This window comes from Leguminivora glycinivorella, chromosome 13 (genome assembly GCF_023078275.1).
Source record: "Leguminivora glycinivorella isolate SPB_JAAS2020 chromosome 13, LegGlyc_1.1, whole genome shotgun sequence".
Taxonomy (NCBI): Eukaryota; Metazoa; Arthropoda; class Insecta; order Lepidoptera; family Tortricidae; genus Leguminivora; species Leguminivora glycinivorella.
Genome location: NC_062983.1, coordinates 740,524 through 757,104, shown reverse-complemented (window position 1 = coordinate 757,104; position 16,581 = coordinate 740,524). Strand labels below are relative to the sequence as shown.

The following is a 16,581-nucleotide window of genomic DNA, read 5'->3' as shown; positions in this document are numbered from 1 at the left end:
ACCTTAAGATAGAAAAGATTTTTGCATTTAACTCATACAAAAAATATCCTCGGTAACATGTGGTTAGGTGTAGGTAAAAATACTGAATGGGTGTATTTCTTGATCAGCAGAACGGCTTAGCACAGTAAAACTCCAGTACGTTCTAGGATAGTTTTTTTCTTTGCCGCCTTTTTCTACTGACAAAGCAGATGTGCCAAACTTAACGTCTGTCATCGTAATTTTTTTCTGGCAACCCAACCAGTGTGCCCACACATCCCGCATTTCTACAGATTTATTGATTTTGCCAACGAATTTATTATCATAATTAATATTATGATTAGATAGAACTAGGTACCATTTTTTAATGCTAGCGTGGATTAACGGAAATCGCGGCCATTGTAGCAGTGTTTAACTTAACCAATAAGTGTTACATGTAAAGCGTACACAATATGCAACACATTTTCATTTGTTTATCAATACCTTTTCATTGTTGTGATTTAGTTATTGGCATTTTACATTTTAGTTTTGATTTTAGGTTGTAACTTTGTAATAATAGGCAAAAACAATAGTCTAATCAGCTCTTCCTGACTGCTGCTTACCGATTTTTGTAATTCTTTGTGTGGCAACATTGAACTTTTTTTTTTGCTTTTCTGTTTGTGTTCGCGCCAATCAATAAACGAAATCTATTTGAAATTTAATTTAATTTGCTTGATTTTCACCATGGATTTCCCAAATACAAGTGGAATTAGAAGTCCGTTTTCACCTAGAGTCAGACAATCGATCACAGGTCGACGGCCGGGCTTGGGCTCTGCAAAAAAGAATCAAAGGTGTGACCTAACCTCTTCTTTTCAATTTTTAGTTGAAATTAGTGTTATAATTTGTGTTTTGTTGTAGTAAATTTATGCAGTCGGCTGAAGCCCCGACAGGAGAAGTGATTTACAAGACTCCTTTGACGACGGTGGAGACATACGGACACCCGTTGCCTGTGTTAGTGACAGAGGCCCTTACATTTGGTAAGTCGTTCGATTGTTACATTATGACTACTTGTATCTATGCATAATTTGTTCCACAACTTACAAGGTAATAAATACATGATGAAGGAACAATGATAAATATGGAAATCCAATTAGGATTTCTTAAAGTAAAAAGTAAAAAAAAAAAAAAAATATTTACCAAAATGAATAAATTAACAGTAACAGTTGGCAGTGACTCCCACACTAGGCTGAGCCTGTATCGTGGAAGTCGTTAACATTTGTATTATTTCCAAAGACATAGCGGCTTAAAAAAAATAGAAATTACAAAAAGCATGCTGACTTAGGACTGATGTACACTTAAAGCTACAAAAACAATAAATTTAAATTTAATAGACTGAGTACTGCTAAAAAGAATGCAATAACCAGGTGTCAGAATAGATTGTACCTATTTAAAGAAAATAGATTGTAAAGCGTGTAAAGTGTAAGGAAATAATGGGTGTGTAGTTTAAAGTTTAATTGAGCGCTACGCCAACAAACTGTCTCACAGTTTGGCGAAAATTTAATTTAAGGTACTATGTAACTGTGTTTTTTTCTTTAAATAAATTAAAAAAAAAAAAAAAGTATTTGTGTAAGTGTGTATGTGTGTAGGGTTATGGGTGAGAGAACAATGTAGAGGACCTTGGAGATAACGAAACACCAAAAACATTACCCATTAGGGTAGCATATCCTCGGACTCATTAAAGGTTAGGGGCAATTAAAATTGTCTAATTATAATTTTAGCTTCAGCAAGATGACATGTTTTGATATCACAGCATTTGCCAATAAGTTATTGAACTCATTACTTGATGTTTATGTTTCACCATTGAGAATAATTAAGTTTTTACTTGATTTATGTAGTGTATCAGTGTGGTAATAGTGCACCAGTGTGGCTGTGGTGTGGTGGTTGAAGTATACCACTGCAGAAGAAGTATACTATCTTAATGTTTAATCCTTAGTAAAGATATTTTCACTTTGTAAAGTTATGACCGAGATGCATGGAAGAAAGTAAGGGAGGCCTTTTCCCAGCAGTGGGACACAACAGGCTAACAAATAAATAAATAAATAAAGTTAGGGTTCCGTCAATCAAAAACCAAATTTCGGTCCATAAATTTTAATATTTTGCAGTTATTATTCCTCTTTATTCATTTTAATTCTTAGGCTAGGTTTTATAATATGATTATAAAAGTAAAATACAAAACCACATACAAAACAATACAAAATATATAAACACATTATAAAAAGCAGTTATTATATTATTATATTATTTGATACACTAGCAGCTGATAGCTGATGCGTGTATATCACTGCACTTGTTGTTCTATAGTTAATGTTTATATTTTAGTTTTAAATGTTTATCAAGTCTGTTTTTGAAACTGTTCACTGACTCATTGATTGCCCAAATTTTAAACAAAACTACTTTACAGCAAGCGGTGAAGTGACAGTGGGACTGTCTGCCAACGGCTACTGCTGGCTGGTGTTCGGGCGGAGGCTGCTGGTGTGGGCGCGGGACGGCGGCGCGGCACGCGAGCTCACGCTGCCGCAGACCGACCTGCAGCACAAGGCCGAGCTCGTTGAGGTGTTCTATGAGGATGGGGCACAGGTAAATGATGGTGAAACTAAACTGTGAACATATCATTTTGTCGCTTTCAGTACCATTACACGTTGTACAGTACACATATTTATGCAGATTGAACTTTTATGTTCTACCACAGAATATAAAATAGTACAAGTACAGAAGGCTCACTCCTTTGATATTCACAAAATGCCGCCATTCTAAATTCTTACCTATATTAACAAATTGACCGCACGGGAGCAGCCGACATTGAATTCTATTGCGCCGCGCGAAGGTCGTCACCACTGAATAGGCCGCCGGCATGCACTTGTAGCGCGGCTATAGAATCGCAGAGTGACCCGCCCCTGGTTCTACCCAGACTCTTTAATCTTAATAATGGGAAAAGAAAAGTATTCCAAGATTTTTTTATTTCATTCCCTTTGTTACCAGTTTTGCCTTTGTGTGATAAAGTACGAAAAATGTAGGAAATTTTGTTTCTGCATCTTTGAGGTATTCAATATTTCCAAAGATTTAGATGATTCAGAGCCAGTTTCTAGTTGTTTAACAACACATAGTTTTGTGTTCTAGAGAAATTCAATTTATGATTTGCACATTTCAATTATATCCACTACAGATGCCATCCTGCATTGGCGTCTCACCAGAAGGCGTGGTTCGCTACTGGCCCTCCGTAGGCCAGGAACTATACGTGGACACCAGCTGTGAGCTGGCCGGGCAGGAGTGCAGCCGACTGGTGGCTTCAGAGTCTGCATCAGGAACTTTGTTGCTGGCCACTACATCCTGTAGCTTATTGCAGCTGAAGCCAGAACGTAAGTACTGCCACTAGATTAAAATCACTGCTGTTGTTTGGGCAGTAGCTAGCTGGCCAAGTCCTTCATGGCTACTAAACAAGGGATAAATAGTTAGATATCTCGACTAACTAAGGAATGAGTAGGATCTTCTGCCACAGGTACTCTATACCTCCTAGGATAGGAGATCTAATCAAAATTAATGTTTTAAAGGAAATATATGTTTTTTTAAATTTAATTTTCATGACTTACAAGTCCTACTGAAAAATCTTTAGGAGCTGAAACTGTCAAATTATTATTATATCTTCTTTATTCATTTTAATTCTTAGGCTAGGTTTTATAATATGATTATAAAAGTAAAATACAAAACCACATACAAAACAATACAAAATATATAAACACATTATAAAAAACCTAACCTAGGGTGCCGCCAGCAGCGGGGCAGGGCCCAAGCTGCCGGTGGTTAGGGCTGCAGAGAGAGGAACCGTCGAACTATCCGCGCCGTGTCCAAGATCACCGCCTTCTGCATCTGGCCCTTGATCCAGCCACCTAGCGAGAGTCTCTTAAGATGTTGGTCGAGACTCTTCGCTATGAGACCGTTCGCTGAAACGACTATCGGAACAATGATCGTTGATTCAACACCCCACATGGCGGTTATCTCGTGAGCCAAGTCTAGGTACTTACTGGACTTGTCCTTCTCGGCTTTCACGAGATTCTCATCATGGGGGATGGTGATGTCAACGAGCACTGCCCGGCGTTGCAGTCGATCTATTATCACAATGTCAGGCTTATTGGCTACAATAGTCCTGTCAGTGATAATAGATCGATCCCAATAGAGCGTGGCACGACCATTTTCGAGAACCGGCGCAGGTAAGTACTTGTAGTACGGTACTTCGCGGTCCACAAGGCCGTATTGAAGAGCAAGTTGCTGGTGAATAATCCTGGCTACGAGATTATGTCTGTGCAAGTACTCGCCGTTAGCAAGATGAGAACAACCGGAAATGATATGCCTGAGTGACTCTCCGGGACGGCGGCATGCCCGACAAATGTCGACCGTACCGTCCTTCAGGATATATTTCCGGTAGTTGTTCGTCATCATAACTTCGTCCGCAATTGCACAGGCAAAACCCTCGGTTTCTCCGAAGAGGTCCCCGAATCGTAACCAGTTCACCGATGCGAGCAGATCTACATCGGGTCCCGTGAGGGCCTTGTAGAACCGCCCGTGTAGCTGCTTGCTCTCCCATACCGCCTTGCGGTCCGCAGTACTTAGTACCACAGGTTTGCGCCAGTTCTGTTTCGCCAAGGAGAGCGGCGTGAGGTTTCCGTCCACTGCCACCACATCACGATGCATCCCGCACTCGTTGTTAAGGAAGTAATTCCTGAGATTGTACACCTCACGGTTGTGGAGATCTTTGGCGTTTAGGAAGCCTCGACCTCCGCACTTCCGTGGGATGTACAATCTCATAACAGACGAGCGCGGGTGTAACATACGGTGTGTGGTAAGCAATGAGCGGACCCTCCGATCCAGGGCGTCCAGCTCAGTCTGGGTCCACCGTAGTATGCCAAAGGAGTATGTGAGTAGAGGCATTACCCAGGCGTTAAAGGCGCGCACTTTGTTGCCTCCTGACAAAAGACTGTTAAGGACTTTTGTGAGCCGACTGAAAAAGCGCTCCTTCACCGACTGTCTAATGCCAACATCCTCAATACCCAACGACTGTGACATACCAAGGTACTTATAGGTTTCTGATTCAGAGATAGATCTGAACGACATCGTCTCAGAAAGTTGTAAATTTTCTGAATTTACAACCTCCCCCCGCTGTACATGCATGACCGCACACTTATCGACACCAAACTCCATTCTGATGGCGGTACTGAAAACTTCTGTGGTTTTCAATAGCACCATCAGGTCTTGGGTGTTCGGTGCAAATAGTTTGAGATCGTCCATGTACAGAAGGTGAGAGATGACTTCACCCTCTCTCCGAAGCCGGCAACCTAGCCCAGAATCCTTCAGCAGCGTGCTGAGGGGATTCAGAGCTAGGCAGAACCATAATGGACTCAAACTGTCACCCTGGAATATTCCTCGCTCAATTATTATTATTATTTGTTTGTCTTTTCCAGTTCTCGGGAACATGGGGTCCCGGACTTTTGGGAGGCGTGCGTGGGGCCGAAGCCAACAGCGCAGAGGCCCTTTAAGACAGTTTAATTTAAAGTAATGTGACACTAGCCGGCGATTGTCCCTGTCCGCACTATAGAATGCACCCAAGGACAAGCCCCGGTTAGTGTAAAACTATTGCAATGAAAAGAAACAAATTATACTGGGCTATTGGGTTGAAATGTTAGTGTGCTAGTGACCGGTCTATGGAAAGGTCTATGGCACCTGCCTTGATCATATGTTTTAAAAACACGAAAAAATAGGCAGGCGGTGACTCGCCAACTCACTATATGGGTCCCCGAAAACGGCCGCTCGCACGGAGCGACAAGGGGACAACATAGCGTGAGCGGCTTAGGGTGTGGAGAGGTGTGCGCCGCTTTCTACCCAGTCTGTACGAAACAGCCACTGTGCCAACTCGCGTCTTATGCATATTTCACTTCCACCCTGCGAGCATATAGCTCTGGCACCCCACTCTGGACGGCCGGTTAAGGCAAGCCAGAGGTGAGAGTCCTGCGGCCCCTGCTCAGTGTTCACTCCGGCCGGCCAGTGAAGGCAAGCCGGAGGGAGGGGCCTGACCGACTCTCGGGGGCATGGGACCCAAGGGACGCCACTTCCCATTCAGCTCGCCACAAGCTGCCCTGGGGGCTTATTATTATTATTATTATTTGTAAAGCAGGCAGGCAGTTGTAGTAACTGATAAAGCCTGTATCCAGTTGTCGGTAGAGGTTTCAGGTGTTATGTGGAATTAGCACTGTGCTTGTCTAACTTATTCTTGAATTCGTTTACATTTTGGGCCGATATTACATCCTCCGGGAGCTGATTCCAGGCTGAATGTGATGAAAATAAAACAAAATGCAATACAGATGGTGCTTTTTGCCCACTCTAGTGCGCAAAGTGGGTCATTTCTTGTCAGGTCGAAACTACAGAGAGCCATCTGCACTGAAAAACGACGTACGATACACGTACGAAAAGGAAACGTAATACGTTTCGATTTAAAACACTCCCTTTGGTCGAGTTGTAATTTATCGCTAGTATCACCACTCGTTTTTTTTTATGGGATAGGAGGCAAACGAGCGGACAGGTCGCCTGATGGTAAGCGATCACCGCCGCCCATGGACACCCGAAACACCAGAGGTGTTGGAGGTGCGTTGCCGGCCTTTAAGATGGGTGTACGCTCTTTTCTTGAAGATTTGAAGATTCGTTTCTACTTCTTTAGAGCGTGCGTAGCCGAATGCACAAACGCTCACGAAACGATACGCTCGTAGCTATCTATCTCTATCGCTCTTGCGTATTGGCGCGACAGAGCCAGACGTTTTCGCGGCGTTTCGTTTTCGTTTCGCGTCGCAGAAATGCCATTCGGCTACGGGGCCTGCACTTTCTTCTTTTCGCTAAATTTAGTATTTTGTGTGATTCTAATAAGTATGTTATGATTTGTTTTTTATCATGCAGAAACGTCTGCGAGCGATATTATATATTTTTAAATTAAAGGAAAATGGAAAAATTTACACCTCCGGCAGGACTCGAGGGTGGCGTTATAGCAAACATCTACCCGTAAGAAAATCGTTGCTATATAACGCCACCCTAAGGCGGTTGAGAATTGAGGGTAGGCATGGATAAATTCGCACACATCCAGCAGGCCTCCGTGGCGCAGTTGGAATCGAGATGGCCCCGGCATGGCCAAAGGTCGCAGGTTCGAGTCCTGCCGGAGGTGTGAATTTTTCCATTTTTCCTTTAATTTAAAAATATGTATGTTATGATTGTTTGTGTATACAGCGGAGCGCCCCGGCGTCACCTGCAGGCAGCTTCGTCCGCCGTCTGGATGGTTGGGTGGCATCGGCAGGCGCGTGTCTCTTCTGTTCTTTGGTTCTATGCCAGCTAACGCTGATACTGTAAGTTATTTTTCCCCTTACTAGCTCGGAAACACGTGTTTCGTCCTTTAATACCAGCGGGTAAAAACGCATTTTATCCACTAGTGGGTAAAGTAATTTGACCTTGAATAAAGTCAAATTAACTGCTTTAAAATTGATAAATGTAGGTGAATCTAGTAATAAAGATGATTTACCACCTGTGGAACTACTGGAAGCAGTGATAAATGCATTTTTTGCGTTGTAGTTTCCTCGCTATAGTAAGGGGAAAAGTTTTGTATAACTAATTCATATCTCTTTTAAAAAGTGAAGGTTTTAACAATAATATTTATTAGAATTGTATAATTTCTGGACTTTATTATTCTTGGCTGTGAGCAAAAGCAATAAATTAACCAGGTTACATTTTTTCGCTTGAGTGTTGCTCTGGATTAGATGAGGTTAGTTTATTTGAACTCTTAGTTAACAATCCCCTATTTAAACACAAGCGTCTCTAAAGTCATACCAAGGCGAGCTGGCTGCGATTTTGACAAAATTTGATAGCCTCGGTGATATTTTGAACGTCAAATTTCGATGGAATTATGACGTTTATTGAACCCGTGCACAGTCAGGGCTACCAAAGTCCTCGCTAACTTAGCTTGGCCTGACTCTAATAAGCCACATTTCATTTACAAATATTTGTCGCTAATATTTTTACGTATTTGTCCAGAAACTTGTCGGTGTGGTAATTCTCCAAGATGGGCCCATGTCAGCCTCCGAAGAGCCCGGCTACATCGCCTTGGTCGGTGGTGGCGGAGGTGCAGTCCTACAACTGTGGCGAGGCCCAGACTTACATGAACACAACTTGAGGAGGGCGCTTACAGACGCCAGCAGGGCTCAAGGTGAGAATACTAACGCAACTAAACATTGAATCGTCAAATTATTGTATTTCTTTTCTGTAAATTTGAACTGACGTCAGATCAGAAGTACCCGAACCCGACTAGCGTGTATGAGAAACGTTATGAAAGTGAGCGATACGAAAGTGGTTTGTCAGGATGGAAATCCGTGGTTTCTTCCTACCCTTCTAGGAAAGGTTTACATGTATGTATCTTAAGTTCCAAAGACACAAACAGCTGGTGGGGACCGGAGTTGGAACAAATGAGAACAAAGATGAGAAGACTATTCAATAGAGCAATGAACACAAAAGCTGAAGAGGACTGGGATAGATACCAAACAGCTAAATCGGACTATAAGAAAAGACTAAGATACAAAAAATCAGCCTCATGGCGAAATTTTTGTGACAATATAGCTAACATAAGCCAGGCAAACAGAACGAGGAAAGTACTCGCAGACCAACCTAGACAACTACTGGGCACCCTGAAGAGACAGGACAACACCGACACCGGTAGTCCAGCCGAAACGGAAAGACTGCTGGTGGAGACACACTTCCCAGGATGCAAAGTAGTCAATGAAACAGACTCAGAACAAACAAATAACTACAATCCAACAGAAAGTGAATGGAAAACCGCTGAACTAATGACAGAACCCAACAAAACTCACTGGGCGGTAAACAGCTTTGAAAACTTCAAAGCACCAGGAACTGACGGTATATACCCAGCTCTGCTGAAGTGGGGAGGACATAAAGTAATAAAACATCTATCAAACATACTATGTAGCTGTATAGCACTCCGATACATACCGCAGAAATGGAGGGAAGTAAAAGTAATTTTTCTCCCCAAACCAGGCAAAACGGACTATACAGATCCTAAGTCATTCAGACCAATTAGCCTTACATCCTTCATGCTAAAAACACTGGAAAGACTATGTGACAAAGAGCTCAAGGAAACGGCATTGAAGAACATACAAATCCACCCAAACCAACATGCCTACAGTCAAGGTAAATCGACAGACTCAGCACTACACGCTGTAGCTAGTAACATAGAAAATGCGCTAACGATGAAGAATTCTTGCCTGGGAACCTTCATTGATATAGAGGGAGCCTTTGATAAGACCAATTTCAGCAGCATTCAACAAGCACTACAAAGACACGAAACAAATCCACTCTTAATTGAATGGATAATGAATATGTTAAGACAAAGAAGAATAAAACTATCCGAAAATCAAGACCACCAGGCACTAGTTATGAGGGGATGCCCCCAAGGAGGGGTGCTGTCGCCACTACTCTGGAACTTGGTGGTAAATGATTTGATAACAAAACTGAACGAAAAGCACTTCATTACCATAGGATATGCAGATGATTTAGTCATACTAATCAGCGGCCTGGTAATCAGTACACTGTGCAATCTCACACAAACAGCACTGAAAATAGTAGAGAAATGGTGCACGGAGAATGACCTATCGGTAAACCCTAAGAAGACCGACACAATTCTCTTTACACATAAACGGAAATTGGGTATATACGAAATGCCGACACTATTTGGCACACGACTGACACTTTCAAAAGAGGTGAAATATCTAGGCATAATCCTCGACGACAAACTCAACTGGAGCAAACACCTAGAACAAAAACTGAGCAAAGCAACAGTGGCTTTCTGGCAATGCCGGAGGATGGTGGGCAAGAAATGGGGCTTGCTCCCCACATCATACTGTGGCTATACAAAATGGTAATAATGCCGATGATCAGCTATGGTGCTATTGTATGGTGGCCCCGCACCAAGCAAACCACGGCGATAGACAAGCTGAATAAAACACAACGACTAGCATGTGTAGCAACAACGGGATGTATGAGAACTACTCCGACAGCAGCGTTAGAAATAATGCTAGGACTCCTACCCCTACACATATACATACAAAAGGAAGCTGCAGCCACGGCCCTCCGACTGAAAGACCTAACCCTATGGACAAAACTTAACGCGACGCACAAAATAATATATAGCGACATGATCTCAAAAATGCCGATGCTAGAAGCGCCAGTGGACAAAATACCCAAAACCACGATCTTCTGCAAAAAATATACGACATTGCTAACAGAAGATCCAAAAGAAGGACTATACCAAACAAATCTAAGAATATTTACAGACGGATCAAAAACAAAAGAGGGAACAGGGTGTGGAGTCTTCTCAGAAGACTTAAACATACACATATCCAAACCCCTAGGTGAACACAGCACGGTATTCCAAGCTGAATGTGTAGGAATAATAGAAGCTTGCAATGCCATAAAGAGACGTCAGGTAAAACATGGAAACATAATGATACTATCAGACAGCAAATCAGTGCTTCAGGCACTAGATAGCCCAAAACTTACCTCGAAACTAATACTAGAATGTCATCAAAGACTCACTGAAGTGTGCGAAGAGGACAACAAAGTAACAATACAATGGATAAAGGGGCACAGTGGATCAAGAGGGAATGATGCAGCGGATGAACTGGCTCGAGAAGGATCAGCCACACCTGCATATGGACCCGAACCCATCATACCCCTACCAGTATCATATAGGAAAAACCAACTTAGTAAACACTACAAACAACTACACAACAAATACTGGGTTGAGTTAGACACATGTAGACAAACCAAAGAAATTCTTGCTGAACCAAATACAAAGCTTACAAAAATCCTACTCAGAACTCCCAGACAGCAACTGCGCAAACTAGTAGGATTAATGACAGGACACAACACACTGAACAAACACCTCAATAACATAGGTATAACCGATAGCCCCATGTGCAGAGCGTGCATGGAAGCAGAAGAAACCACCAAACACTTTCTTCTAGAGTGTAAACAGGTAGAAGTATATAGGAACAAGTATCTAGGTACGCCAAACACACTGAAGGAGGTATTTAGCAACCTGAAAACACTGCTAGGATTTGTAGAGGAGCTGGGGTGGTTAGAGTAATGCTACCCCGTCTATTTCACGCAAAATAGGCACAATGGATGTCGACTTGCGGAAAATGCCCAATAAAACTAACTAACTAACTATCTTAAGTTCCACCACAGAATATATGTATAATGGTACAAGTACAGAAGGCTCACTCCTTTGATTTTCACAAAATGCCGCCACTCTAAATTCTTACCTACTTTAACAAACGGACCGCAGCACCAGGGAATGGGCCGCTAACTCGCGGCCCCCGGCACGTACTTGTAGCGCGCAGAAGAATCACGGAGTGAGCCGCCCCTTGCATTCATAATGCAGTACATTTTTCTTCTTCTTCTTTGTCGTATCCTCATGGCCGAAGGACGTGACGAATGTGGACACTCTTCACCAGTTGTCTCTACGATCCTGGGCCCGGTGCATGCTAGCCTGCAAAGTGGTCTTTGTCACAGACGTTATTCAGTCTGCCCAACGTGTGCCCATGTGAGCTTCTCTAGACTATCTGGTGCGGTCCTGCTCAGATGGCCGAAGAAACCCAGCACACGTTGGGTGCAAATAGTGAGTACATTTTTGTAAATGTATAAATACTCTCAGACTTCAAATGTTCATATTACATGTATAGTGTGAATTTTCTGAGATGAACTTTTCGCTTTAGCCGTAATCTGTTAAACAAAGGCCTTTGTTTCTATTATTCACGGCGGCTAGCTCCCGTTTAAACGGCACGTGCTATAGTCTCAGTGTAGTTAAAAAGCAACTATCATGATAGTAATAAGGTTCAAATCCATAAAAAGACCTTTCGGAGATAACACGTTTTGTCATCTTCAAAAAAAGTTACCTGCATACTGCAAACTGTTTAATAAATTTGAACCTTATCGCTATCATGATAGTTGCTTTTTAACTACACTGAGACTTTAGCACGCTGTGGAAACGGGAGCTAGCCGCCGGGAATAATAGAAACGGAGGCCTTCGTTTAACAGATTACGGCTAAGGCGAAAAGTTCATCTCAGAAAATTGATAGTATAGTTTTCCCCTCGTATGAATAGATATGTGTGTTACAGGCGACGCGAGCAGCCTGCAGGTGACGTGCCTGGACGTGCGCGCGAGCTCGCCGCGCGCGCTGGCGCTGCTCGTCGCCTGCGCCAACGTGGCGCGCTCCGACACCCGGCACGCCATCGGTAACACAATCTTCATGCTTATCAAATATTATTATTATTATTCTCACTATTTATTTTCCTTCTTAGGATATTATTATTATTTAATAAGCGGGCAGGCAGTTAAAGAACTGATATAGCCTGTATCCAGTTATCCTTGTGACAGTAATCATAGCCGAGTTGCAGATGTGATGTGCTTGTCTAGTCTATTTTTAAACTGATTCACATTTTGTGCTGAGACCGCGTCTTCTGGGAGTTTGTTCCGAGATCTCACATATTAAAAAGGGATTTTCAAAAACATTTCTCTGCATTTGAGCTGTACGCTTATAGCTTAAGTAGCTTTTCGAAATTCGAAAATTGCGGAATGTTCGATACAAACTTCCACCCCCCATTTTAGCGAAGTGGAGTGGTTAGAAAGAGACAGAAAGTAGTCTATGTCACTCTCCATCCCTTGAACTATCTCCACTTAAAACATCACGCCAATTAATCGCTCCGTTTTGCCGTGAAAGACGGACAAACAAACAGACACACACACTTTCCCATTTTATAATATTAGTGTGGATAACTTTCTCCATAAGAATAAAAAATCTCGAAATACCACCTTGATAGAAATCCTCAATTCACTTGAAACGAACGGTCCAATGGGAATCTTCGAGTGTAGATTACAAATTAGCCTCGCTAAACATAAGTGCGATAACTCGTATCATACAAGTATAAAGTATACAATTAAACGAGATTACAAAAGGAATTATATATAGGCACTGGTCCCATCGCGAGCTAGTAAGCTATCGGCTATAAAAACGAACAAAAGATAATCACTCCCGTGTAAATAAAAGAGACACGGCGATGTTTATAGTTAGTTAGTTACTCGCCCGGCGGTGAGCTATCAAAATCGCCGTGTCTCTTTTATTTGCACGGGAGTGCTTATCTTTTGTTCGTTTTTGTAGCCGATAGCTTATATTATAGCTTACTAGCTCGCGATGGGACCAGTGCCTTAGCAGGGCAGAAATAATTCAGTATGGTGTGATGTTGGTTCTTAATCTTTATTTTAGGTAATCACGTTTATTTTGCAGCTTACATGTCCGTGGAGGACCCGGCCAACCCCAGAGTGACTTCTCTCATACCTCTCCGTGGCTGCACACTGTCTCCGGACACCTCTCCGCGTCTCTTACCTCTGCCCAATGCTGCAGCTCTGTATACCAGCACCTATGTGGCTAGAGTCAGTGAGTACCCCAGTACTATGTACTCTTGTCTGTTATCATCCAGCTCACATGTCCGTAGAAGACCCGGCTAACCAACTAGTGACTTCTCATACCTCTCCGCGGCTGCACACTGTCTCTGGACACCTCTCCGCGTCTCTTACCTCTGCCCAATGCTGCAGCTCTGTATACCAGCACCTATGTGGCTAGAGTCAGTGAGTACCCCAGTACTATGTACTCTTGTCTGTTATCATCCAGCTCACATGTCCGTAGAAGACCCGGCTAACCCCCTAGTGACTTCTCATACCTCTCCGCGTCTCTTACCTCTGCCCAATGCTGCAGCTCTGTATACCAGCACCTATGTGGCTAGAGTCAGTGAGTATCCCAGTACTATGTACTCTTGTCTGTTATCATCCAGCTCACATGTCCGTAGAAGGCCCGGCCAACCCCCTAGTGACTTCTCATACCTCTCCGCGGCTGCACACTGTCTCCGGACACCTCTCCGCGTCTCTTACCTCTGCCCAATGCTGCCGCTCTGTATACCAGCACCTATGTGGCGAGAGTCAGTGAGTACCCCAGTACTATGTGCTTCTTGTCTTTTATCATCCAGCTCATATGTCTGTAGAAGACCCGGCTAACCAACTAGTGACTTCTCATACCTCTCCGTGGCTGCACACTGTCTCCTGACACCTTTTCGCGTCTCTTACCTCTGCCCAATGCTGCCGCTCTGTATACCAGCACCTATGTGTCGAGAGTCAGTGAGTACCCCAGTACCACGTGTACTTGTCTGTCCTACCAGTAAAGTGCATTTTTAATGTATAGCTCGCATAGCTCTGATTGAGTACTGAACAAAGCATAGGAGTAAAGAGATCCTAAGATACCAAGGGTTTTCCCAAACGTCTACGCGGAATCAGCGCTAGCCGACCAAAAATAGCTCGTTAGTATGAAGTGGTTTATGCGTCATTGTCATCGCCCCAGTACGCATCTACAGGAAAGAAGACAAAATAAAATTTGTGTCCCATATCTCATAAACGAAATACAATTTAGGTCAAAATATAGATAGACACCTTGTTACCTAAGTCTAGACATAAGAGGTCGTTTTGAACTTAACTCTATTATTGAACAAACTTAGTGGTACGTAACATAATTACATAATTTTTCCTTCCAGGCACAGTGGCAAACGACAAAGTGGAATACATAGACGTGGCGTCTGAAGGCGACAGAATCCTGGGCGCTACCATATGCAACGGGCAGCCGCTACTCTTCAGCAGGAAACATGGCGTACTGGCGCTCACTTCTGCTGAGACTGTGTCTGCCAACGTGTGAGTAAGATAATTTCCTTGTGGGAGGCTCAGTAGTATAATAACATACGGAGATTGCTTTTGTAGCGGTAAGACCGCCTGTTATTTATTTACGCCCGCCTTGTGTTAGGACATTTTCAGAATTTGCGACCACCCAATTAGCGTAAGTTGTTACCAAAAATTAACCCACATAAAAAATATTATTTTTGTGTTAATTACACACAGACCAACCCCTATAGACATCTATTACAAGACGACTCGCGGTCGCCAGCCTTCCTAGTATTTGCACTGATATAAGCGCGGGCGCTCGCCGTGCCCGATCAGTATCGACCAAGTAACAGACCCGAAAGCAACGCGTGTTTTTCGCACAAAAAAATTGGAAAACGGTATTTTGATGCCTTAAAGATGTCCACCTGTAGTGTGAAATGATGTGGAAAGGTAACAAGAAGCTCAAAATTAAAAACAGACGGCATTACATTCCACAAATAAGTCATATTTATAATTTATTCAGAGCCGGCATAGGTCAACTTACATTGGCCACTTACGCGTCAGTAGAGGGACAGTCATACTTCTGTCCCTTTTCATCTGGCGCGACTGCCCGCCGTCCTTGAAACGGCCAATCACAGCGCGCTTAACACATTCCCCGCCCGCTCCTCGCACCCCAAACACTGGTGACTCGTATCGCGAACCAAATATACAAGACTGCCACTCTATAGGAGGTTCTCTGTGTAATTACATAAACTTTAAGTGATAATCTACATTCAGAATGTGGAAAAAGTACATCTTTAGACTGATTTTAGCTTAATTGTAGTCATAAAACTGACAGCGAGTTAATTTTTGTTAACAACTTACGCTAATTGGGGGGTCCCAAATTGTGAAAATGCCCGTTAACTTCTGTAGTTTTCTTCCATTTTTATATGGTTTCCCAAATCGAATTGATTTTGTTCTTACAGCTTTTAAGCTATGGCGTAAGTACTAACTAATCAGAATCACCCAGTCATCTACATATTTTCAAAACAATAAAAATGTTAACAAAGGATTGTTGTCATTCCAGATCAGTGTGCGAGAGCCCCATGGGCTCCCCGTGTCCGTCTGACATGTACGACGGCAACCTTTCGCTGTATGAAATCGATCCGCATGAGGTTTGTTACTCCCCTTTACTTTTTATCCCATGTCCTGGCTGTCTTATGTTACGTGTCTTCCTAATTTATCGTAGAAATTTCTTCAAACTTAGGTTTTGAATGAGAAATGGCCCGAAGGTGTTAACATGCATATCGATGGCGATGTGCCATGAACTCCTAAGTAAGTACGAAAACCTAAGTAGTTGGGAGTTCATGGTACTTCACCATCGATATTTGAAGAGTCACAAGAGAATGCCGAAACCTGGCGAAAATTAGCAGAATGATTGTAAAAGAAAAGTTACATTTTATAAGGGGCGTATTGCCACATTGACATTTTAAATAAAAAGTGCATATTGGGGGAAAACTGATTCGGTCAATTCAATTCTGTCGTTACAGGTGAGTATGGTCACAACAGACGCCTGCGGAAAGCTCAAAACCGCCTTCCTGTTCCATCTGCGGCGCGACACGTCCGCCTGCCGCGACATCGTGCAGGACCTCTTCCCGCACAAGCAACGCTCCGACCCCGCGCTGGATAATACTGTCGTCAGGATAGCTACTGAGCTGTGTGACGACATACCGCAAGGGGATCCCAGGTGAGATCATTATAGACTGCCATATACACAGCTTAAGGATGTT

General features: G+C 43.0%; 1 protein-coding gene across 1 annotated transcript in view; it reads left to right on the top strand.

Annotated features, from left to right (window-relative positions):
• The first annotated feature begins 648 nt into the window (after positions 1-648).
• Positions 649-16,581, top strand: part of LOC125232652 (nuclear pore complex protein Nup133) — a 33,573-nt gene continuing 17,640 nt past the window's right edge. Inside the window, exons 1-11 of the mRNA XM_048138408.1 lie at positions 649-806; positions 874-992; positions 2,417-2,592; positions 3,179-3,371; positions 7,276-7,391; positions 8,074-8,245; positions 12,232-12,348; positions 13,398-13,547; positions 14,692-14,845; positions 15,879-15,966; positions 16,342-16,538. Of these exons, the coding sequence (XP_047994365.1) occupies positions 700-806; positions 874-992; positions 2,417-2,592; positions 3,179-3,371; positions 7,276-7,391; positions 8,074-8,245; positions 12,232-12,348; positions 13,398-13,547; positions 14,692-14,845; positions 15,879-15,966; positions 16,342-16,538 (1,589 nt within the window). The 5' untranslated portion in view covers positions 649-699. The remainder of the gene's footprint in view (positions 807-873; positions 993-2,416; positions 2,593-3,178; positions 3,372-7,275; positions 7,392-8,073; positions 8,246-12,231; positions 12,349-13,397; positions 13,548-14,691; positions 14,846-15,878; positions 15,967-16,341; positions 16,539-16,581) is intronic.